General features: G+C 52.4%; 6 protein-coding genes across 6 annotated transcripts; 3 read left to right on the plus strand and 3 right to left on the minus strand.

The window, feature by feature from the left end:
* The first annotated feature begins 1,435 nt into the window (after window positions 1-1,435).
* On the plus strand, window positions 1,436-3,685 carry CONPUDRAFT_80373 (PLP-dependent transferase). Its single transcript, XM_007767275.1, has 6 exons — window positions 1,436-2,226; window positions 2,285-2,427; window positions 2,489-3,111; window positions 3,167-3,250; window positions 3,312-3,449; window positions 3,535-3,685. The coding sequence occupies exons 1-3, from the start codon at window positions 1,443-1,445 to the stop codon at window positions 2,897-2,899; spliced, it is 1,338 nt and encodes a 445-aa protein (XP_007765465.1). The 5' UTR covers window positions 1,436-1,442; the 3' UTR covers window positions 2,900-3,111; window positions 3,167-3,250; window positions 3,312-3,449; window positions 3,535-3,685.
* Window positions 3,686-4,150: 465 nt separating this feature from the next.
* CONPUDRAFT_150850 (kinase-like protein) lies at window positions 4,151-5,897 on the plus strand (the record flags this gene model as incomplete). The annotated part of the gene is made up of 6 exons (XM_007767499.1): window positions 4,151-4,479; window positions 4,540-4,874; window positions 4,941-5,150; window positions 5,206-5,324; window positions 5,386-5,554; window positions 5,713-5,897. 6 exons carry the CDS (start codon window positions 4,151-4,153, stop codon window positions 5,895-5,897), a joined length of 1,347 nt encoding a protein of 448 aa, XP_007765689.1.
* Window positions 5,898-7,958: 2,061 nt separating this feature from the next.
* Window positions 7,959-9,257, minus strand: CONPUDRAFT_142370 (uncharacterized protein; the record flags this gene model as incomplete). The annotated part of the gene is made up of 2 exons (XM_007767500.1): window positions 7,959-8,058; window positions 8,098-9,257. The coding sequence occupies 2 exons, from the start codon at window positions 9,255-9,257 to the stop codon at window positions 7,959-7,961; spliced, it is 1,260 nt and encodes a 419-aa protein (XP_007765690.1).
* Window positions 9,258-10,117: 860 nt separating this feature from the next.
* Window positions 10,118-15,343, plus strand: CONPUDRAFT_119192 (uncharacterized protein; the record flags this gene model as incomplete). Its single annotated transcript, XM_007767501.1, has 9 exons — window positions 10,118-10,144; window positions 10,197-10,580; window positions 10,640-10,955; window positions 11,117-11,185; window positions 11,234-12,083; window positions 12,133-12,284; window positions 12,347-12,427; window positions 12,492-12,761; window positions 12,819-15,343. The coding sequence occupies 9 exons, from the start codon at window positions 10,118-10,120 to the stop codon at window positions 13,889-13,891; spliced, it is 3,222 nt and encodes a 1,073-aa protein (XP_007765691.1). The 3' UTR covers window positions 13,892-15,343.
* Window positions 15,344-16,156: 813 nt separating this feature from the next.
* Window positions 16,157-18,102, minus strand: CONPUDRAFT_119200 (kinase-like protein). Its single transcript, XM_007767502.1, has 6 exons — window positions 17,656-18,102; window positions 17,267-17,601; window positions 17,001-17,210; window positions 16,818-16,936; window positions 16,592-16,760; window positions 16,157-16,534 (listed from the first exon to the last, which is right to left on the minus strand). Exons 1-6 carry the CDS (start codon window positions 18,036-18,038, stop codon window positions 16,350-16,352), a joined length of 1,401 nt encoding a protein of 466 aa, XP_007765692.1. The 5' UTR covers window positions 18,039-18,102; the 3' UTR covers window positions 16,157-16,349.
* A 611-nt stretch (window positions 18,103-18,713) lies between these two features.
* CONPUDRAFT_163097 (uncharacterized protein) lies at window positions 18,714-19,704 on the minus strand (the record flags this gene model as incomplete). Its single annotated transcript, XM_007767503.1, has 4 exons — window positions 19,402-19,704; window positions 18,952-19,347; window positions 18,786-18,894; window positions 18,714-18,727 (listed from the first exon to the last, which is right to left on the minus strand). The coding sequence occupies exons 1-4, from the start codon at window positions 19,453-19,455 to the stop codon at window positions 18,714-18,716; spliced, it is 573 nt and encodes a 190-aa protein (XP_007765693.1). The 5' UTR covers window positions 19,456-19,704.
* Window positions 19,705-23,114: the final 3,410 nt, after the last annotated feature.

Raw genomic sequence — 23,114 nt, forward strand, 5'->3', positions numbered from 1 at the left:
GGGAACGTGACTCGACGATAGATAGTAAAGCGGGAGACCGCACACCCAAGCTTTATTATATCAGCGTGATGCGGCGCGTAGCATACGGCATTGAAAAATTCCGGCATTATGAAATCATGATGAATTAGACGAGAACATTCTAATGGCCTCATGTCCGGCCCAAAAGCAGTACTCTTGTGTTGTGCCTACCACAGATTACGATCAATGCTAATCAACAAACTGAGAACTAGACCGCATGACATAGCCTTAAGTCCTTATATCAAAGACTCTTTGGATGAACAGTACAGCCCGGTGAATCACGATGCGTGATGAATCATGGCTATAGACTAACGGCAAGTCTGCGCTTCTGGCCACGCTGCCCACGATGGCTGATCATCTTGCCACAGCCAGGCTGAGCCTCGGTCTCGCTGCTGCCATATATTTATGGCTCGTATCTCGGGCCTCCAGCGGTTGATGGATATTTGAACTAAGAAATCACGCGAGGTATATTTGGCGCATAGAATTTCAGACCTATTGAATCTGATCTCAGTCGCATCAACGTCGACGAAAACAAGTACTGACTGAAGCACTGACACTACAGGCAAATGCGCTAATTCTGTGCCCGAGAATAAGCAGGAAAATGACCTGGAAAGTAAACATCTTCCTACAGATTTTCGGGCTAGGAATAAGCACGCGGAAAGTTATCATTTTCTGGTGCACAAAGAGGCCCAAAAAGGCAGGTTGAAGCAGGAGTTGAATCTCCGCCAGCGCTTAATGTTTATAAATGGAAGGTAAGCTTGTTTTTGTCGCCTGAAAATTCACTGGAACATGAAACTTTTTCGGCCTCTATTGGTCAAAGGGAAATATGGAGGAAAATATTTACTTTCCAGTGCATTTTCCTCCTTATTTTCGGGTCCAGAATTATCGCATTTGCCTGTAGTGCGACAGTTGAGGGTTATTGGGGCCTTTTGCAGCACATCAACTTCATCAAAATCGTCCTCTTTTTTCAGTTGACAAAATTACACTCTTAGCTTTATCTCCCTCGGCTCGTCCTACGGACCGAGTCAGAGACATAATGGATGGCCCTACTATCTTGTCGTTAGATTCAAGACACATATATTGTGACGAGATATCTGTTCAGTGCAATCCGTGCCGGCATTACAAAATCTTGCAAATGACGACTTTCTTTGAAGAAGAACCAAGTTGAGAAACTTTTTGAAGATAGCAGAAAAAAATGTTGAGGAGCTGCCGAGAAGTATAAGAAAAGTCGGCTTTGGATGAACATTCGCACGCATATGGAAGTCGTAATTTCGGTCTATAGCCGCAGATGCAGATATGATAAGATGTCGGCTATGCCGTTTTTGGCGCGTAAATACGGAGGCAACGATGACCTTAGACCTTCGACTCAACTCTCGACTTCATGGTCTCATCTTCTCCTCGCTCCCCTCCACATCGCAGAGAACATGTCATCTGCACTTGAAGCCAAACTCGAGGATGCCCTCAAGTCTCGAGACGAGCGCAACATCCGCCGCCGTCTCCCACACCAGATCGCCGTGTCATCCTCCGCAAACCTCGCATCGGACCAGCTCACCGACTTCAGCTCAAACGACTACCTCTCGTTCACCACTCTCCCCCGACTGCGCGATCTGTTTCTCGAAAAGCTGCATGCAGCACCCGAAATCCTCGGCTCGGGTGGCTCACGCTTGCTCGTTCCCGCACGACCACACGCTGCGCTCGAGACGCGCCTGGCCGCCTTCCTCAAAGCACCCGCGGCACTGCTGTTTAATTCGGGGTTCGACGCCAATGTCGGGTTCTTCGCGAGCGTGCCTCAGGAGGGCGACGTAATTGTGTACGACGAGATGATCCACGCGAGTGTGCACGACGGTATGCGGGCGTCGCGTGCGCACGCGGCACTCTTCTCGTTCGAGCACAATTCGGTCAAGGCACTCGAGCGAACACTCAGGCGACTTGTACGCGATCGTGCAGATGTTGAGGCGGGAGGTGCATCCGTTTTCGTCGCTGTGGAGAGCCTGTACAGCATGGATGGGACGTTCGCGCCCCTGAGGGAGATGGTGGAGGTCGTCGAGACGATGCTACCGAGAGGGAACGGGCATATTGTGGTCGATGAGGCACACTGCACTGGCGTGTACGGACCAAGGGGAAGAGGGCGAGTCGTCGAGCTGGGGCTCGAGAAGAAGGTGCTAGCAAGACTACACACGTTCGGGAAAGCATTAGGAGGGAATGGTGGTGCGTTTGTCCTTCACCACGTCATCTGCCCTTGCTGACACAGTTTTCCTGAGCGTAGCTGCACTGCTCACAACTGTACTCATACGGGACTACCTCCTCAACTACGCACGCTCACTCATCTACACAACCTCTCTGACGAATGCCAATGTGATCGCAGTCGACTGTTCGTTTGATCTAATGGAGGATGGGACAGCCAGCAAGGTGTGTCATTCGGCGCAATGGCCCTTGTGGGTCGGGGGGTTGTACTAACATGGTCTCATAGCTTGCCTCCCACCTACTCGACATGTCAACCCACTTCGTAGAATCCCTGCGCCCCCACCTCGCCTCGATACCCTCAAAACTCCTCTCCCTCCCACCTCATATCCTCTCACCCTCCCCCGGAACTCCGCCCTCGCCCATCATCCCCCTGCACACCTGCTCTCCGCGACCTTTATCTGCATATCTCGCATCCCGCAACCTCGCTGCCCGAGCGATCACCTGGCCGACTGTACCGAAAGGTAAAGATCGCGTGCGGATATGCCTGCATGCGGGCCATAAGCGGGAGGATGTAGATCGGCTTGTCTCCGCCATCCTCGCTTGGACGGACGAACAAGTGACCATGCGGAGGATCCAGAAGGAAAGGGAGCTCGAGGAGTGGCGGGGGGTGAGTACGTGGATGGAGGCTAAGTTATGATTAATTGCATTTGAAGAGTGGTTGGAGGGATACAGGTTAGATGGGGTGATGATCGCTGGACGCGCCCGTCAAATGTAGGTTTGCGAAGTGTACAGTGCATTGCTGTAAAAACAGAGCTGTGCTGTTTTCGTTCGCGGGGGATCAGTCTTGCAAAGCATTGATCTCTTTTGTACTTTGAGTTAGGTAATCGTCGTAGGAGTCCCGATAGTTGGCTGGAGCACGCATTAGCGATGTGAACAGGACCCTGGGTTAGAAAGGCAGACACACCAGGAGTATTCGCGCGCGCCCGGAACCTTGCTACTACCTCCCTATTATGCTGGATCGCGGAGAGTTGGGCATGTTTGATGGTGCCTACGGCGTTCGAGCCAGGTTAGCACGCGAGAAACGACACGTTGGATGGCTATATGCGCACCAGATACGTGAACAACGTTTGGTATGAACCGTTGTCCAGCCACATTTGTGAGCAACGTCGTCGCGCCCCATGCAAGCTGATGATGATCTCTCGCGACACGGATGATGCATATACCCGTCGTTGGGGAGTAGTACTTCACTGTCCAAGTCCCAATGATATGAGTATGTTTCTCCGCGACCGGCGAACGGCCAGGGCCCAACCAAGGAGGAAGGAGTGTGCTCACCAGTCAACGACATACCCACAGCTCCCCATCCCGTGTCGCCAAAGTTGGAGATGACGCTCTGCTTGAGCGCCGCGAAGATCTGGCGGCTATCGAGGTTTGATTGTGTCTTTGGCTTCTGAAGCTGAGGTTGCGGGTTATGGTAAGACGCCGGGTCGTCCGGGGTACATGAGATGAACTCGACGAGGAGCCATCTGTTCTGGGTCTATTAGACGCATGCGGGTGTTTGAAGGCGTGTATGGGAGGTACCTTGAATCTGACCATCGACGGTTTGGGGACGTTGTATTGGAGGAGGGGCTTCGGGTGTTGCCGAGGTGTTGAAGACTGACGGGCGTCGCTGTCAGTGTCACCGGCGACGTTGAACTCGTCCTTCGCCGTTAACAACCAAATGCGTAAACGCTATCGACCAAAACAGAATCCAACGGTTCCTACCTCATACTTCAAGTAGATGAACGGAGAGAGAAGCTTGGTGTGGATAAAACCCCTGAGCGTTATACACGCGCTCGTCATTTAGCGATGGGCACGGGGGCAACATTGTATACAACACGGTACTTGTTGCCAAACTCTTTCAGTACACTTTGCATCCAGTCATCACTGTCATCGCCTCTGCTTCTCCAGGATGTTTAGGATACGACGTCGAAGATTCTTGCAGCTCGCATTCGCAGCCGCCACTTTTCTCTTGTGCTACTGTCTCTTCAAGTCAGGCGGCGACTCGGACACGTCTGCGCAACCCTCAGCGGAGATCTCAAGTGGAAGCTTCTCCACTCAGAGCGCAGAGGTAGTCATCGGGACGTTTGACGTCTCGCACGAGGAGGACGTTACGCGGTATAGTCCTGGAGGATACCATCCGGTGACCATTGGCGATGCCTTCAAGGATGGACGATATGTCGTCAGACGGAAGATTGGGTATGGGGAGTACTCCACGGTCTGGTTGACGGAGGACATACAGTGCGTGGTATGATATCTGTCTTCCTTTCGCATAACTAAGCGTCTCGCGCATGTATGTAGGAAGAAGCAATTCGTCGCACTCAAGATCCTCGCGGCCAACAGCTCTGCTGGCGGCATCGACGAAGTGGAGGAGGTCGAGATCCTGCTGCACACCACCAAAGCCAACCCCTCTCACCCAGGGTACAAGCATGTGATCAGTATACTCGACCACTTCGATCATGTCGGCGTCCATGGCACGCATATATGCTTAGTGTTCGAGCTCTTGGGTCGTGGGGGATACTCCCTCCTTCGCCATTATAACGAACAGCTTCCACTACCGATGGTCAAGAGGTTCCTGCAGCAGTTCTTCCTGGGGTTGGATTATTTGCATACTCAGGCCAGGATTGTGCATACGGGTGCGTTGCGTCTTCTCCGGGTGGTTCGTTGAGTAGATGTTCATCCGCTTGTTTCTTCCCCGTCAGACCTGAAACTAGATAACATATTACTTATGTTGGATGACCCATACGAGACCATCAAAAACGACCTCCGCGCGAACCCACCCATTTCCGCCCCTCCTCAGGGTAGCCAAGGACCGCCGCACACCCCTTATCGTGTGTACAAGTCCCAGCCTCTTCCTGTTTTCGAACCGCCTGGCAACGCAATCAACGTGAAGATAGTGGACCTTGGCGTCGGTAAGTCTTTGCGGCCCCTGCTCTATCCTATCCGTGCCGTACTCATGCAACGTAGCCAACTGGGTAGACAAGCACATGCGGAGCCTCATCACGAGCCCCATCCTCCGCGCTCCCGAGGTCGTGCTCGGGGCGCCGTGGGACACCAGCGCGGACATCTGGAGCGCGGCGTGTATTGTGCGCCCGATTCCATCCCCTCTGACGTACGAGGCGGTGAGCTTGCTGATACGCTTGTTAGGTGTATCGCCTTCTGATGGGTGACGAACTGTTCAACCCCTTTGCGCGCCCTGACGCCTCGTGGACGGAGGAGGAGGAGCACATCGCACAGATGATTGAGCTCCTGGGCCGAGTCCCCTCGTCTCTCATTGAACGCGGCAAGTACGCACACAAGTACCTCGAAGCCGACGGTAAGTTTGCCCTTTTTCTTTGATCCTCGGTTCAGTTTCGTGGGGTGAAGTTTTCTTCAAAGTTCACTTCGATGTGAGCCCAGAGCAACCGAACATGTCCATACTACGTCCGACGGAGGGCTGATGATCAAACTGAGCTTACGCTGATTTGTCCTCAGGGATGTTATGGAAGATTGCAGGCATCGAGCCCCACTCCAGATCGCTTCGCGCGATGATAGCTGAGCGGCATGGCGATGAGGTGGCCGACCAAAGTTACGACTTGTTAAGCCTGATGTTCCGTTATGAACCCTACGAACGCTCCACCGCTGCTCAGCTCGCACAACATCCGTGGCTGAGGCCATGATCGGAACGCTTGGAGTTTCTCTTCTTATTTCCTCGACGTCGGTTAGTGGCTTTCATCTTCTTTTTTCTTCGACCGCGTTGACCGATACCCCACAACAACCTCATGAAGTTCATCTACGACAATGTCCGCATCTGCTCTCGCGACACCATGGCTGGCGAAAATACCACTTTTACATAATAGTTGCTTTTCTTGCGTGCTCCTCGTTGACGAGTGACGTCATTGGCAACATTGGCTAATGTTGGTTGTGCGCAGCTTTGCTCCCGCATGTTTCTTAAATTTGATACGCATCAGACACTGTCGACCATCACAAATTGGGATATCAAGTCTGTCAGAGGAGACCACAGACCACTGTCAAACCTGAAACACTGCTGTACTTTTTCATGACAGGAATAGCCGTGCCGGCAGGACGTACAGCATAACCTGACAACCCCGGCTGTAGATGCGGCTGTGATCATATTATTGGTCGTGTGCCCGTGAAATCAGAGCCGCTCTTTGTTGTTCTAAATGGATACCGGCACTCTCTCGCAAGGCACCAATTGATCAAACTATCTTATTATTACACCTCCCCAGATGCGTGCTTTGTGGGGTTGGCTCTTGGAATGATCGACGGTTGCCGTCATGGCCGAGCAAGACCGAGCTAAAGCCGGCGGCAGAGGGACTTTTGGGCGCTGAACTTTGCGTTCAATGCGGCAACATTATTTGATTCTTTGATCGCTACTTTTTTATCGTGTGCTCCTCCGTTGTTGACTTCCTCAGCTTCACATTGTACCACGAAGGAGGGAAATTGCGCAAGCTAGTTGAGCAACCCCTCGTAATCAACGGTTTTCTAGGCGAGTGCATATATTATATGATTTTTTCCACAATGAACGCCCTCAACCGTTACTCAATAACCTCATTCATGTAGTTTTGCTATCACTGACGGCTTGCATCAATGCATCGAATTTCGTCCCCAAATCAGCAGACGCTAAGACCTTATAGGCCACAACTGTGGTCCCACGCCGGTATCGGTCAGCACAAAACGAGTGCAACGCGCCCCGGGTGCTGCATGTTCTCGGCGCATGTCCGATGATGACTCCAATGATGGAAAAGTCTCGCCGACAACAAACTGATGGCGTGAAATTAGCTCCCATTTCATCGTATTCTTCACATTGGAAATTTCGGCTGCTGACCATCGTTTCTGACAGGCGCGGTTGTTAAGAAATATAGTGCTGAGCAAGACGACATCGGAGTGAGGTTGAATTCTGTCGGGATTCCCTCATAGAACCGCCGGCTCCGTACCAATCAAATCGCCTAAGTCCATGAACACGGTCTTCCGATGACTCTCTCAATCGCGCTCATAATCATAGCTTATAAAGATTTAGGCCTCGATTACTCAGTCGGCCCTCATTGCGAGCACCAGGATCTCAGGGTCGCCCACAAGCTGATAAGTGGTCGTGTGCCAGAAATACATCAGCATAGTCGCAAAGGTTCCGCGCTGTCACGCTCAATGTCAAATTTGACAAACCCCTATCCGAGGCGAACCGCGGCGAATGCGAAGGGGGTGGATCTTCATCCTAACCATGGATGCACAAGGATGACATGAGGCCCCTTCGAGGTAACTCTCAACGCTTATGTGAGTTATTTCTCCACGGTTTATCTGTGGTACTTCCGCGCACCTCAGAGGCAGTCGACAGGTGATAGTATCGTTTCAAATTCAGTATGTCTGAAAGGTTGCAACCTGTTGCAACCGCGCCCTCTTCTTCCGAATCAAACTTTGAGGCACTTTGCAGCCCCAAGATCGGCAACTGGACGCTCGCTTAACACCCGCCCATGATGCGAGCACAGCTCCAACTTGCGACAAACAGTAACCGGAGCTGGACGGGGTTCATGGCACCATGTTGGATTCACTGCACGCCAATACGGTGGACATGAACAAACCAAAGAAGGCCAAGGGTGCACCCCCGCTGTGTCCGCCTTCGACTCTAGCGGGGGCTGGAAAGCATATAAATACCGGCCACTTCACTCTTGGATTTCTTCAGACCACCGCTTCCAGTCGTTTGTCTACCAGTCGCCTCTCTCATCTCAATCAAATTTCTCATCTTTCAACATGATGTTCAACAAGCTCTCCATGCTCGCCGTTGCCGCGGTCATCTCCGCCTCGGTTGCTGCTCCCGTTGTAAGTCTAGCTTTGAGTTCACTCGACTAGGACCACTAAACTGACTTTATCGCCTTCTTCTCCAGCCTGAGCCCGTCACCGTCCGCGCTCCCGTCACCGTTCGCAGCCCAGTTACCGTTCGCTCCCCGGTCACTGTTCGCAGCCCAGTCACCGTCCGTGCTCCCGTTACGGTTCGCAGCCCCGTCACCGTGCGCTCCCCCAAGCCCGTGACCGTCCGCGCCCCGGTCACTGTCCGCTCCCCGGTTACAGTCCGTAGCCCCGTCACTGTTCGCTCTCCGGTGACGGTTCGCTCTCCTGTTACCGTGCGCTCCCCGGTTACGGTTCGCTCGCCCGTCACCGTGCGTAGCCCCGTCACCGTGCGCCGCCGCGCTCCCGTCACTGTTCGCTCTCCCGTGACGGTTCGCTCCCCGGTGACTGTCCGCCGCCGCGCCCCCGTCACTGTGCGCTCCCCGGTGACTGTTCGCTCTCCCGTCACTGTTCGCCGCCGTGCGCCTGTGACCGTGCGCTCGCCCGTCACTGTGCGCTCCCCGGTGACCGTCCGCCGCCGCGCCCCCGTCACCGTTCGCTCCCCGGTGACTGTTCGCAGCCCCGTTACTGTGCGCAGCCCAGTGACCGTCCGCTCGCCCGTCACCGTTCGCTCCCCTGTGACCGTCCGCCGCCGTGCTCCCGTCACTGTCCGCAGCCCGGTTACCGTCCGCTCCCCAGTGACCGTTCGCTCGCCCGTCACTGTCCGCCGCCGTGCCCCTGTGACTGTTCGCAGCCCCGTCACGGTTCGCAGCCCCGTCACCGTCCGCCGTCGTGCCCCGGTCACCGTGCGCTCGCCTGTTACCGTCCGCAGCCCGGTTACTGTGCGCTCCCCTGTGACTGTTCGCTCGCCCGTCACCGTCCGCAGCCCTGTCACTGTCCGCCGTCGCGCCCCGGTCACCGTGCGCTCGCCCGTGACTGTGCGCTCGCCGGTTACTGTTCGTCGCCGTGCTCCTGTCACTGTCCGTAGCCCGGTCACTGTTCGCGCGCCCGTTACCGTGCGCAGCCCCGTCACCGTCCGCTCTCCTGTCACCGTCCGCTCGCCCGTTACTGTGCGCAGCCCGGTCACCGTCCGTGCTCCCGTCACTGTCCGTGCCGTCGAGCTCGACTAAATGGTTCACAACGGGTAGCACGCCCTTGGAGTCATCAAACGACTGGAAGTAACGAAAGATGTGGTCCATTTTGATAAGCTAATCGTCTATAAATCAATATTCGTATTTTATATAAATGCTTTTATTCTTGCTCTATCACGTAGCACCAGTAGCATCCAAGAACATGGAATACTAGCAAACATTTTCGATTCTTTTTAGTGTGATATGAGGTACTGGTCAAAGTGTTTACTGTTGTCATATCCTCAGACGCAATTTTATGTGAGTGTATACTCGGTTTCAGCTCTGTGATCGAGCTGCTATATGACCCGGTGGATACACTAAGTCATGAATGTGGAACGTTTGCAGATACTTAAAATCACTTCACCTTAGACTTACTGCCATATTTTTACTGTTGAAGGAAAATACATTCGCATTATCGACAGGGTCATGGCGTGGCTGATCCTAGACTGCCGCATGTTCATTGCTCGCCTAGAGGTTTGGATTTCGAAACAATTATACATTGTACTTGGGCACCGCCGCTGCCACTGCATGCTCATAGATATTTCCGAGCAATCAATTGGCGCGCGATTCTCCCACTTTGTTGGTATGCCTTCGATCCATTGAGCTCGAAACAGCGCTCATCATAGTGCTCACCGGCCTCGAAACTTACATTGTCTAGCACAACTCCGACGGCTCCAACATGTCAAACAAGTGGCTCGTTTGACCCGCTGTGTCGTCAGTTTCTCAAAGGGTTATATATTTATTCTGTTTTTGAGTCAAAGGGATTTGTCGTTGAAGTCGAACATGACAAGCGTGCGAAATTGTTATGATTGACTCCGTGACGCGAGACGCGCAAGAGCCTGCCCTGATGTGAATCACGTGAGTTTGTTATCCGGAAGAGACGATGCGTCACGGCAAGAACAAAGTTATGAGAACAGGCTAAGCTCGAAATGAGACGAGGCAACAAATCTCACAAGGTACGAGTTATATGTTTTTATGCACAGAATAGATGACTAAAGGCTAGCACAGGTACCCAATGTCAAACTTCGTCCAGCCCAACCAGCACCAAAACATGCCACTGCGCGACCAGGACCTGACATGGAGCCAAGCTCAGACACAGAGTTCTCTGCTCCGGCAGCAAGCATGGTCGACCTATGTCCTCGACCCTTCACAGGATTTACACTTTGCGCGACTGGGAACATGGACAAGGCCACCGTCTTCAAGCAGGCATTCGAGCTTGGCGCGTCGTCCACGCCCGACTTCACCGACCGCGTTACGCATCTTATCGCTAGTTCACATGGAGGGGCCAAGTATACCTGTGCGCTCGAGCGAAAAATACCCATCATGTCGCCGGAGTGGATAGCAGAGGCCCATGCGATATGGTTGCGCGGAGACGACGTCGACGTCGAGCAGGTGCGCACCTGGTTCTCATTTGGCCATGTCCCAGTCTAACACGCTTTGATACCATCTAGGTAACACGAGGACACCGGCTACCTGTTTTCTCTGACTGTGTAGTATGCGTAACTGGCATCGACGATATCTCAAGACGCACGGAAATCAACGCACTCGTCACCCGGTGCGGAGGCACCTACGTCAAAGCCATCGAACGACCCGTACGCGTCACTCATCTTCTCTGCGGAGACGATTTCAACGACGGTGAGGAAGGTGGTCGGGGAGACGATGGTAGGACGGATAAGATGCGGTATGCCGAGAAGTTCAATTTGCGGGGCGAGGCGAACATTCACATTATCTGGGAGGAGTGGGTATGGGATTGCGTGGAGTTCGGAGGTGAGTTCCCTCTACATCCCGTGCTGTATCTTGTCTAGGCTTGCATCTGGCACTGCCTGTGTCTGCCCATTCTCCGCCGTTCACTCCCATTTTTCTATGACGACGCGTCCACATCTCGCCCTTTCAGGCTGTCAACAATCATGCTCACCTCTCAACTCAAGGTAGATTTGATGAACGACGTTACTCCGTAAGCCGGACAGCGAAACCCAAAGAACGAAGAACATGCGAAGGTGCGTTTCCAAAACCTTAACCATAATGTCTCAGCTCATATTCCTCAGAACCCACCATGTCGTACCCTGTCGAGGACACAGCCCCTCCAGGGACGAACCCCACCGCAGGAGGTGCTTCATCCCGCCACGGCTCTCGCACTATCAGCCGCCAACCCACGCGCCGAATCAGTGGTGAAGGTGTGACCACTGCTAACAGCAAGCATAGCAACGGTGCGGATGAAGAGGAAGATGAGCCAGCCTCGAAACGCGAACCGTCCCACCCAGCCGCGCGCCTGCAGCTCTGGGAACAGCTCCTCAAGCCACGCGGCTTCGTCATGGACGGCGGGCAACTCATCAAGTCCCCCGAGCGGTCCCAGCCCTCTCGGCGCGCCATCGACGGCCAGGACCCTCCTGCGAGCGACGAGGACATGCCGTCTACGCTCTCTAAGCCCGCGAAGAAGCGCCCGGTCCAGCGACGCGCGACGCTGCGCGAGCCTGTGCAGTCGAAGGACGCGCATGGGGCCACTAGTGTGCTTGCGGGTCTGCGCCGTGCAGATTCGTTTGCGCCAGAGTCGGCGGGAGGTGCGCCGGGTGCGGCGAGGAGGATGCCATTTGGGCGGGCGGCGACCGTCACTTCGGTGGCGGGTGATCGACCGGGTCCCGCAGATGCGGAGGGAAGCAGGATGGCTGAGGGACGGATGGAGCTGGACGAACGGCCTGGAGTTATTGTTGAGGAGCCTGAGCCGGTGGAAGGTGGGGGTGGAGGAGGTGCCCCGAAGGCGTTGTTTGTAGGTCGCAGGTTCCGTCTTCTGGGCGAGGCATCGACGCCTGCTGTTCGAAGCGCTATTCAGAGCCACGGAGGCGTCGTGTTGGAGGACAAACGCGTCGAGGTGGACTATATTGTTGTTCGGTTGACGAGGTACGTCGTCCACTGTCTAGCATGCGACCTCTGGATTGACCTTGTTCAGCGGCAAGAAACTCTACGATTTGGCCCCGCCATCGCTTCGACACAAGTTTCGCACGGAATGCTGGCTCGAGCACTCGGTTTTTCTAGAAAGGATATGCGAACCTCATGAGAACTTATCCTTTCAACCGATTCAGGTTGAATGTCCAGTCAAAGGTACGCGTGCATCTCCATATATTACAATATGATATCATTGATCATGAGATACAATTTCTCAGGCTCGGAGTCGGTCGACGTGAGTTTATCAGGTCTTGACCAGGCCGAGCTCTGCTGGGTTCGCCGATTAATGCGGGTTCTGGGTACGTATAGTGCCTTGTCCTGCCGGGAGCGTCTTTGGTTGATGGCCTTTTCCATTTGTTTCAGGTATCTCGCTAGGTCAGACTTTCTCCAGACGGACAACACATCTCGTCTGCCCTAGTGCAAACGGAGCGAAATACGATAAAGCGCTGGAGTGGAATATACCTGTCGTCAACCTCTCCTGGCTTGAAGATGCGGCTCGTCTCGGCACCGTCCCACATAATTTAGAAGCCTACTCCGTCCAGCCAGCTGGAGAAATGGCCATCGTTGCTGATAAGGGAAAGGCCAAAGTTTCGGTGAACGAAGATGTACAGATGGTTGATATCACGAACAATAGTAAGTTAATCCACTGTCGCAGTCACCTTCAGCAGTGTGCTCAAAGATCACCCATAGATGAACCTCAGCATGTATCAATGCCTCGCAAGAAACCTCCACTGCGTCCTGGACGCGTCCCGACGCTTCCTAGCATTGATGCCGATATCCCAACCGCTGCCCGCTTTCCGAATGCGCAATCCGCAGGAAGCTCGTTCTTCGGGCAGCCCAAAGGGCTCCTTGCTCCTCCTTCCCAGGCATCACCTACACCCGCACACGAAGCAGCAGGGGCATTAGCACCTCTTCCACGACACAACTCCGCATCATCATCCCTCGAGTACCTTCCCGTTCCCCTCCCACATGCACCACGCGCGAGCGGCCGTCTTCCCCCGTCCGACTTCCCTTCAAGTTCTCCACCTCCCGTACCTGCCTCGGATGACGCCGATGCAGACCTCCTCGGCGCGCCAAGCTCCCCTCCCACCGAGCTGGGCGGCCTAGAAGACATGCCCCCGCCGAGCAGTCCACCAGCGCCCGAACGTGTCCCATCATCCAGGTCGCCCTCGCCGATGAAGCTCCCCTCTCAAGTCCGAGCTCGAATTCAGCGCGGCGGCAAGGGCGACGCGCGCATGCTGTCCGCCTCGCCGCAGAAAGACAACATCAGGGCGACGCGGGATGGGGAAGCGGACATGCTCGCGCTCAAGGAGAGCATCACGTCGATGCTCGGCAAGCGCCAGGGCTCGATGCTGAGCATGACCGACGATGAGGACGAGCTCAATCTCGGCTACGGTCCCGCCACGGGGCAGGGCGCGGGCGCAGGTGGGCGGAGAGGGAAGCGCGTACGGCCGAGTACGACGCGTAGCAAGCTCGCGTCGCGGCAGGTTTCTAAGGAGACGTTTGGCGGCGCGCCGGTGCAGTCTGTGCAGGCGCACGTCGACCCGGAGGCGTACGCGGAGATGATGGGTGTGCAGAGCACGGAGGAGAGTATGCGTGTCACGTATGAGGACCCGAGACAGCATGAGGAGCGGTTGAGGATTATGAATTTGCTTGGGGGCGGTGATGCGGATGCTGCGAGCGGTGGCGGCGGCGAGAGCAGCAAGAGTGAGAGTCAGATGTCGACGAGGTCAAGGACGAAGCGAGGGGCAGCGAGGGGGTGATTTAAGAGATTATTGCATAAGAACAGAGAACCATACGTATACTACAAATACACTGTCTGTAACATATCCTTCCCCATTCTTATTGGTTTGTCCCCCAGTTTCAATGGAGTAGTTATCGGCATAGTTGGAACCCTGCTCCATGCCATCCCTATTTCTTCCTGTGATTTTGTGAGCCTCTCATCCACGGGTTTCATGAGGAGCCAACCATTCAAAGGAGGGCAAGTCACCACAAAAACTTGCTTCGAGTGACTCTCAAAGTTGTACTTTGTGATACCAAGGGCGAATTCAGTGGAACCGAAATACGTAGCGGGAACGCTGTCGGGAGCTTCTTCAACGGTGAAGGTGAGCCCCGACAGGATGGAGCTCTCGAACGTGAAGGTATATTTTCCGTACTACTGATAATGTTGGAAGCTTAGAGGTAAGATGACCAGAGAGAGACGAAGACCTTTGCCAGTGAGTGTCATGTCCATTCGGCAGCCACGCGTTGAAGATTGCGATCTTAGAGGCGGTGGGCTGGAGTAGCTCGCTGGCGAAGCGGGAATGCATTCGGTAGAATGATGTTGGGCTGGATTTCCTCCCCAGTTGAGGACGGAAGAGTCGCCCCCGGCCACCATGATAGCCTCGATGAGACGACAGAACGCCCGGTCAAGGCCTTCACCGTATGCGGTTGCGATAGAAATGTCAAAGAGGCCCATCAAAGAATACGCTGTGTCTTCCTCCCTAGTGACCTCTCGGCTTGCCGCCCACGTCATGCGCATATCAACTTCTCGAGGGGATGGCTGGAAACAGTTCAGCTCGCGCATAGATATTCTTGTCACTTTAGATGCGATTTTCAAAGCTGCGCTACCATTCCACTCCTCCCAAAGTGGTCTCTGTCTGTTTTTTTCTTGCTTCTCGTTGAACCAGAATGAGGATAAGGAACCGGTGCCTATTAGACGGGACCAGTTCTTGTTGAAGAACTGAATTCGTTCCGGCGCTAGAAGCTCCTGCAGAGTCCAGCCTCTGCTGAACCACTCGTCTCCGGCCATGTCTCCCAGCGACGTAGTCTGATCAAGGTGGACGATGCAAAGGGAGGAGTTCCGATACCACTTGAACATGGACCGGATGGACTCGTCAAGCTCTGCGCTGCTGGTCTTGTCGATACAACATGTGTCGACCCATGCATAGGGCATACCCTGGCGTGCCGCCTCGGTACAAAAGCGGACTACTTTGGCCCACCCACCCGACAGAAGACGTCGTTCATTGCCGAAGTCTTGAAGAGTGATCTCGTCATCCGACCACCTGTGCGAAAGAATGGCGTAGCGGACTCTCTTCCGCACGAAGTCCGTGATGCCTTCTTTCTTCCCTTTCCCTTGTCCTTGCCACTCATAAGACTTTGGAACCTCAAACTGGTCAAGGAAATAGTGCTGAAAGTTTTCCTTCACTTCCCGACGTCCGACAAGCTTCAGATCTCCGCCGATACTGCACTGGATGACGCGTATCGGTACATCGTTATTGACATATCTCTTGAACTCTCGGCGGATATCGTTCCGCAGGCCGTCCTCGCTAGCATAAAATCAGACATTTGAACAATGCAGTGTGAGAATGTTCACGCACAAAGGGGAAGTTTCATTAGAGGCCAACGGGATCGACGGCGGTGATAGGTACATGAAGACTGCACCTTCAATCGCGAGTATGAGCGGATCAAGTGTAGATGCTGTAAAACGTAAATGCTGTAGAATTATTATTTTATTCGTATATTCATAATTATGCCCCGCTTTTGTTTGCTCATGCTTGGCAGGAATCTATGTCAGGGTTAAGGTTAGTGGTTGTCACCTTTAGCTCAGAGACTAATAGTAATACGTACTAAAGCGGGGATCAGTCTACCATAGGGCCATGCCCCAGAGGACGTAAAACTCAGATAGATAATAATAAAAAAGCGGGGATGCTCTGTCTCATTTACTTCATGCGAGTATGATGGGTATGCGTACATTGCCTCTAGACACTTCCTTTGTCTGTATATCACGTCAAATAGCCTCAGTATGGCCATGCTCAAGCTTCTGCTTCGAGACGCATCCCATCAACATCCCATCCTCTTTTTCGTGGGCCGCAGCTTGGCCGCAGCTTTAGCAGAGGCAATTCTCCTGTGGTGATTCCCACGTACGAGGGATGCATGAAGAGGAATTATCCGCCCCAAGTTCTGGCTCCCGACAGACCTGATGTCGACTTTAACTTGTAGAATGCCAGATGTGTTTTGTAATGTGTTCCATTGTGATATCCTGAAATCGCAAGGTACACGCATCCACGGGCAGGAGAGCGAAACGAAAAAAGGGGGAAGCAAGGTTTACATTCCAACTCTAGATAGTACTAAGATTGAACGTTAGATAGTCGTTGAATCCGCCCCCTGCAACAGGAAGGACGTGAAGATCCGCAGCGGTCTGTCATTGTAAATCCAAGAATCGCACCACAACAGACAAGCTCAGTTGTTCAGCCAAGGATGCTTTGCCAGCTCAGCAGCAGTCGCGCGCGTCTCAGGCTCATAGCGGAACATACGCCCCAGGAGGTCCATGAGGTCGTCGGCCTCCTCCTCACCATAGAACTCTGCGATGTTGGCGTGCAGTGAGTTGGCATGGGGTTCGATACCCGCAACGTGCAACAGCATGCCTATACCAAGACAAGGATCAGCATTCCGAGGTGCATGGAAATGAAAGGTGTACTGACCGTCGTCTGCGAGCCAGTCGGTGCTGTACTTGCCTGATTTGACGAGGCTCTGAGGCACAGGTCCGAAGTATTCGATCATCTGGGCGAGAAGCTCCTCTTCAGTACTCCATGAGGGGTCTTCTTGAGCCCACGGGTTGAAGAGTTCTGTGCCCATCATGAGGTAATATATCTACACCTTGCTATCAGCGCCCAAGTTCCTATATGTGTGAGGGGAGAGGGGACGTACGACGCAGGCAACGCTCCAGATATCAACGGGCGTCTCCCATGGCGCCCGGAGGAGAGCCTCGGGAGAGCGCAGAGCAAGGCTTTGGATCTCGTTTCGGAGGTGGTTACCGACCCAGTTGGCTGGTGTCCCGGAGTGCATGAGTTGACTATATGTAAGAACTGACAGAAAAACTGAGAAACGTACCGACACCCAAGTCTACGATCTTGATCTGCGGGTCATCGCTTGATGGAACGAACACGGGGAGCGGCTGCGTCTTGATTACGCTAAATGTGGAATACGGTGGAAACTCGCTCGTCTGCTTCGGGGAGACTTGGGGTGGGTTGGTAGCAAGATCAGCTGAGATGCGTGGGTAGGGGTCTTCAAGGGTCAAGAGGACATTGTCGAGCTTCAAGTCTGCCAACTCGCGCAATGAACACGCATATATGGAATCCTAGGAGACTGGAACACACCTGTATGCACGATGCCACAAGCCGTGTGCAGATAATCCAATCCAAGGAATATCTGCCGAATGATGGACTTGATGATGTTCATAGGAACCGCCTCGTCATAATGCTGGAGAAGCGCGTATATATCTCGGCCCAGCATGTCGAACACTAAGCATATATGCTTCCCGTGTGGCCCGACGTGGTAGAAGTGATCTCGCAGTCCAATGACGTGTTTGTGTCCTGGATGTGATACATCCGCAGTCGAAGCGCGAAGGAGGAGGTTGATCTCGTCGACTTCGTCAATGCCACCTTCGGTACTGTTGCCCGTGAGGATCTTGAGCGCAACGAACTCGTTCACTCTTGAGGTTTGGGGGTCAGTACAGACGGGAAGAGAAAGGGGAAGATGGACGCACTGTATGTCCTCTGCTAGCCATACCGTCGAGAACTCCCCATATCCAATCTTTCGTCTGACAACGTAGCGACCGTCCTTGAACCCATCTCCAATATTGACAGGGTGGTACCCTCCTAAGCTGTATCGTGTGATATCTTCCTCTCGCGAATAGTCGAAGTCAGGAAGCACACGAACATCTGGCTGTGTGGTGGGCGAGCCTGTCGAGCTTGGTTGTGCGACGGGAACAGAGGAGGTGGTGGTGGCGGGAGAAGACGGGGACCATGGCAGGACGCGACTAATGTCAGACTGGAAACGCGTGATTATGAACGGTATCGCGATGGCCAGCAGCGCAACGAGCACGAATGGTCTGGTCAAGAAGGGTCCTGCTGCCCTGGGATTTGACATTGCCGGCGAACGTGGGTGGGTTGTGGGCTGCTTTTGTCGTCGTCGCGCTCGCTCTGATATGTCGTGCAACGTGGACAGGCTGTCCCACCACGATGACGGCTGAAACACCCGGTAACCCCGCACTATGTTACTTTCGGCAAGCTTGACCCACTCTTTCATCTTCCACTTGTAAAACGCTGCTCGACAACTATTTGCTGGCTCTCAGAATGACAGGACCTCCGATAGCTATGTAAGTGCGTAGCACTTTTTCAATGTGACTCACCCTTTCATGGCCTCCCAACTTCAAAGTCAATCTTTTCGACATCAAACCCGTGGGCCCGCATGCGGCCTGCCTCGAGAACTTGAAGCTTGAGGATCTCAACTCGCTCGCCAACGTCTTTATCGCTGCGGTATTGGTACATGGTACTTAGGAATCAATGCATCCATCGCTATAAACTTCAGCAGGAGGATGTGCTCGAAAGTATCCTTGAGGGCTCTTAGCGCAAGTTGACAGCTTGACGACTCCAGATATGGTGTCACGAGGTTTCATTCTATCATGCATTGCACTCAACCAGGCCTCCGAGGAAGTTTACTAGGTTCGGATCAGACAAGCTCGAGGATATCTTGACGTTGACTACCAGACAGTGCATGTAGCTAAGCTCTAGCATATCTAGGGTATTAACTCTGTACGATGGCTTAGAATGGGCCAACTGGAAGGGCAAGGTTAGCTACACCAGACTGTTCTCATGATGGATAATCGGCACTTACCGTAGTCGAAGTAAAGGCGAAGCTTATATGCCTCTTGTACCTTCGCAGACGTGAACTTGATGCGCCTCGCATGCCTCCTTTCTCCGTCCTTGTTCTCGAATCCCCACACCTGCAACTCTCCCGGTCAGCCAACAGATAGCCTGCATAAACGGGCGAAAGACCATACCTGCTCCATCGTCCAAGCGTCACTCTGTCCGACGTTACCGCTCATGATGATATGAATCACCTTAGACTCTACTGTGTCCTCCGTCCACCCATCCCTAAAGAACACATCACCCATCTCAGCAACGTCCACGCGCTTTGACTTGGCCACGACGCTCCCGAGCCTCTCGCTCTCCTCTCTTCGCTCCTGGAAATCCAAGGTGCGCGTGTTAGAGGGTTCTCCACTGGGGCCGCCGGCAGAGACGGAGTTGAATATCTCCACGACCTCAACGCCGGTGGTCAGGTCGGTGTGCTGCCTGAAGCCTGAGGTAAGGTTGACGGCGTTGAAAGCTTTGCGCTGAAGCCAGGGGATGCCTTGCAGCTTGAGAACTTCGTCGAGGTTGTCGCTCAGCGATTTGTTCTGTGTTCGGTTATGAGATGAATGAGAAGATGAGACAGGTTACTGGCAGCCGACCTTCACGAACTTGCCAGTGATATTGGCGGTAGTGACGCTCATAGGAGTTGACATGTTGGATAGATTGTTGTGGAGGCTCGCGCTAGTATCTTGAACTGTAACTCAGTGAGTAGGTAACGGTTCTGACGTTCTCCCCTCCACTGGCACCTCATTCTTATATCAATCTGAGAGTATTTCGCTTCGCTGAAGAAGCAGTACGGTGCGTAGCCATATCCTCTCAGAGGCGAACGCGAGATGAACTACCGGGACGGGCCACCGAGCCGCGCACGCGAGTCGCTCTTCCAGAGTCTTGAGGTTAAGAACTTGTCGTGGATCTCCGAAACAATGTGTTCCCCCGCGTCAGCGAATAGCGAAATCAACCTCCGGTCCGATTTTCTCGGAAATCCTTATTCGGAGTGCCCCTATCTCTCCATGGGACCCCCTGTCTTCCTTTCAATACGGTGCTTTCACCTTTTCAGTGTTCAGTGTGTACATGCGCTTAAGAGAAAAAAGTTTCTCGAAAGTAAGGGTAAACAACCCTCATTGAATTATCCGCCGCTTACATATATTTGCTTCTTCACCTGTCCGCAGATATCCATTGCACACTTTGTCAACCACGACTCGATCACTCGTCGTAAGGTTAACTATGCCTTTTGAGGACGTATGTTTTTTTCGCTGTGAATTCTGAATCCTGTCTAGGGCCTGGTGCGATAGGTAGCTACCGAGTACGTTACCATAGTGCTATCTGACTATTGTCTTCATCCAAATTGTCTTGCCAATCTCCGAGGTGGGTTCCCCGTTTATTCCGCGAGGAGTCTACCTCAAAAGGGAAACCCGAAGGTCGCGAGGGTGGAGGAGGACTCGAGGAGGAATGGGGACTATGCAACCTGGGAAGGGCGCGGTGTGTGAATTCTCGCTCACCGCCAAGGAGTACCCATGAGACTCGGATCGGATTATACGACTGTCCGGTACGAACAGCGTGAGATCGTGAGATACTGGTGAAGGGTGGGTATGGAAGTATATGGGGAGATGGAGTCTAGCGTTGCGATAGGATCGCCTCCATATCTCGCCATTGCAGGGCTGGGCATAGTTGATTCTCTGGGATTCATCACCGTCTATAGCGGAATGGTCTCGCTCATCTCTCACAATCGTTGATGGGGAATGCTTTGAAAGAGGTAGTTGTTTTACTCATATGAGTACGAAGTACTATCTAGTTAATGGGCTTCCGAGGTCATGAGAGTTGTTATACCCTTGAATTCTCACACTGCAATGGTGTCAAGCAGTGCATCATATGAAGATGCTCATCTCTAGGATTCTACGGCTGTTACTAGGCTGTTTGTACTCTCGTGAAAACGAGGAGAGCTAGACAACCAACTTGTCATAAAGAACTTTGGATATGTTTGGGAATAGTCAATTGCTAAACCGCAAGCCATTGAATCTGAAACCAGCGCTCTTTCCTTCAGGGTTTTAGTGATACGTCTCAGTAGGAGCATATTGAAATATCCCATCAGAATAGCTTCGTCCATTTTGATCGTTCCAAGTAGAAACGTCTTCACGTCATCGCTTTGGTAGCTTCATCAATGCTGCGGTTTAAAAGTGTGTGAGAGTAGTATAATGGACGAGCGCAACCTCCTCCACTACTATCCTTCACTTTTACCCTGTGATAGCTCAGGTCTTGAACTTAAGTATACAACAGGCAAATTATATGGAGCAACTAATCAAGATTGTGGAAGGCGTACAGCTTACAAACGTGAGCTATATTCTAGAGCTGTAAAGTTCTACTGCTCATAATATCAATATTATTGGAACGATACGCAGTACATGGATGGTAAGAATACATCGTGCCGTTCGATGATATAGTCACATTTGACATTGAGAAGTTTCAGCTGGGGTAATCATGGTATCTGACCACCGCTTCCACTTATCCTTTGCTGCTTATTATTCCCAAGGTCTACGATCTTCTCCTCATGCTACCTGCAGAGGTAAATTCCACTGGGCCAAGACTTCCAATAACAGCATTGATTAGTCTTCAGGTAGATTATCTATGGATGGGACGCCGAACTGGAATAGGGAAAGTTCTCTATGTTTTAGCTCGGTACAGCGCATTTCCGATCGTGATCCTAGTTTTCATACGTATGAATTCTGTTCCAAAAGTTCAGAGAAACAGAGGCTAACTAACACATATAGTCCAGCATGCATCTGGTGTTGCTTACAAGGTTAGTGATTAACTAGCCTCTGAGGTCACTAGTTGATTAAATCTCTCCTACAGTCATGCATGCCTTTGCTTCAAGCAATTATTGGTGCGATATCCTCCTTTTTCGTGTTATAATCGACAAGCAGCCGGTCTTACCGGGCGCATAGTCTTGGACGCCTTCGCGATTCTATCCAGTGAAGGTGCGATACGTCAGCATGATGATGACACGAAACTTGACGAGGTCGAGTGCTAGCCCTTTTTGCGCTACGAACCTGTATTCTATGGAATCATCGAAAACTAATCCCGGCTATACTTCTCACCCTGGAAATGGTACATATCGCGGTGTAGTGGTTGGATATCTGAGTTTGAAACTGAGTCTTTTACCTAGATCGGCCTCATACCAGTTGGAATCATCCTGAAACTCACTTTTGAAGGAGCTACAGGTGAGCTCAAGCCAGCGCCCGTACATATCACACGAGCTTATCATATTTTACGACTGCAGTTCTAGAACTTCCTTTACCAACCACATCTGCTTGCGCCCTAAGCGTCGTCCCCCGATTGCACTATGGGCTGTACCTTATAGTGCTTGTCAACGAGTCAGGTTATATTGTTCCCTTATGCTGGAAGTTTCTCCCATCTCACGCAAACATCCAGCGTTACTCATTTTGATGATTGTCCGTGTTCAGCAAAACTGGCCACGATCGATTCTTGTTAAGGTCTTGGTACGCGATGGTGTGTCGTATTGCCTCTTTGGTGTCTGTAAGCAATACTTTCGTCAACATATTTTCTGCGAATTAATCATGCTATGCTTAGCCTTGTCAACTATCAACATTTTCATCTTTCTGAGAGGACCGGTTAGTCAACTCTCTAGACAACAGCACTGACAGCTCATCCGAATGAACTAGAATGGTTATACCGAATCATTCACTGTGTCAGCCGTCTCGCGCAACATCGACTCCCCCACAACAATTGATATTTGCTATCGCAGGTATCAAACAATCTTGCACACAATTCTCGCATCACGGCTACAGCTTTACCTAGCCAGCAAGGGAAAATCAACTAACGTACACATCATTACTGCGAGACCTTCTGCAGGGTATCACTAGCATGGGATAGGTTTGGAGCTATCATTGAGGAGTCACAACCATGAACTCTCATGCACGAGATGAAACTCGACGTGAGAATAAACACATAACCGAGAGAAATGTTTCCGATATTTGATGTATCATCCTCTAAGTATATTGCATTGTTCTGTTCATGCTGTTCATGTTGTTTTGCCTCCTATCCCCGACATCACCGAAGGAGAGACCATCCTACACGACAACGCCCAAGAACATTAATATGATATTACAAATTGCTGCTAACGTGCGTCATTTGGGCCAGCATAACTACTAGTACACCATCCTAAGCATGCAGTTGAGGAGTGGAGTGTATTCTTCTTGCCACTTGGCCACTCGGTGTCTCGGTTTGACGTGAAAAGGGTGACTCCCCTTCCGGACGTGTGTTTACATGGAGAAGGATTGAATGGCCGGGAGAACGC

The sequence above is a fragment of the Coniophora puteana genome (assembly GCF_000271625.1).
Source record: "Coniophora puteana RWD-64-598 SS2 unplaced genomic scaffold CONPUscaffold_3, whole genome shotgun sequence".
Taxonomy (NCBI): domain Eukaryota; kingdom Fungi; phylum Basidiomycota; class Agaricomycetes; order Boletales; family Coniophoraceae; genus Coniophora; species Coniophora puteana.

Coding starts and splice junctions, on each gene's coding strand:
- CONPUDRAFT_119200 (XM_007767502.1), bottom strand. CDS start 18,038: ATGTCAAATCCCAGGGCAGCAGGACCCTTCTTGACCAGACCATTCGTG. Junction 16,761..16,817: donor TCTGGAGCGTTGCCTGCGTC/GTACGTCCCCTC, acceptor AGCAAGGTGTAG/ATATATTACCTCATGATGGG. Junction 16,535..16,591: donor CGACTGGCTCGCAGACGACG/GTCAGTACACCT, acceptor GTCTTGGTATAG/GCATGCTGTTGCACGTTGCG.
- CONPUDRAFT_80373 (XM_007767275.1), top strand. CDS start 1,443: ATGTCATCTGCACTTGAAGCCAAACTCGAGGATGCCCTCAAGTCTCGA. Junction 2,227..2,284: donor AGCATTAGGAGGGAATGGTG/GTGCGTTTGTCC, acceptor TCCTGAGCGTAG/CTGCACTGCTCACAACTGTA. Junction 2,428..2,488: donor AGGATGGGACAGCCAGCAAG/GTGTGTCATTCG, acceptor ATGGTCTCATAG/CTTGCCTCCCACCTACTCGA.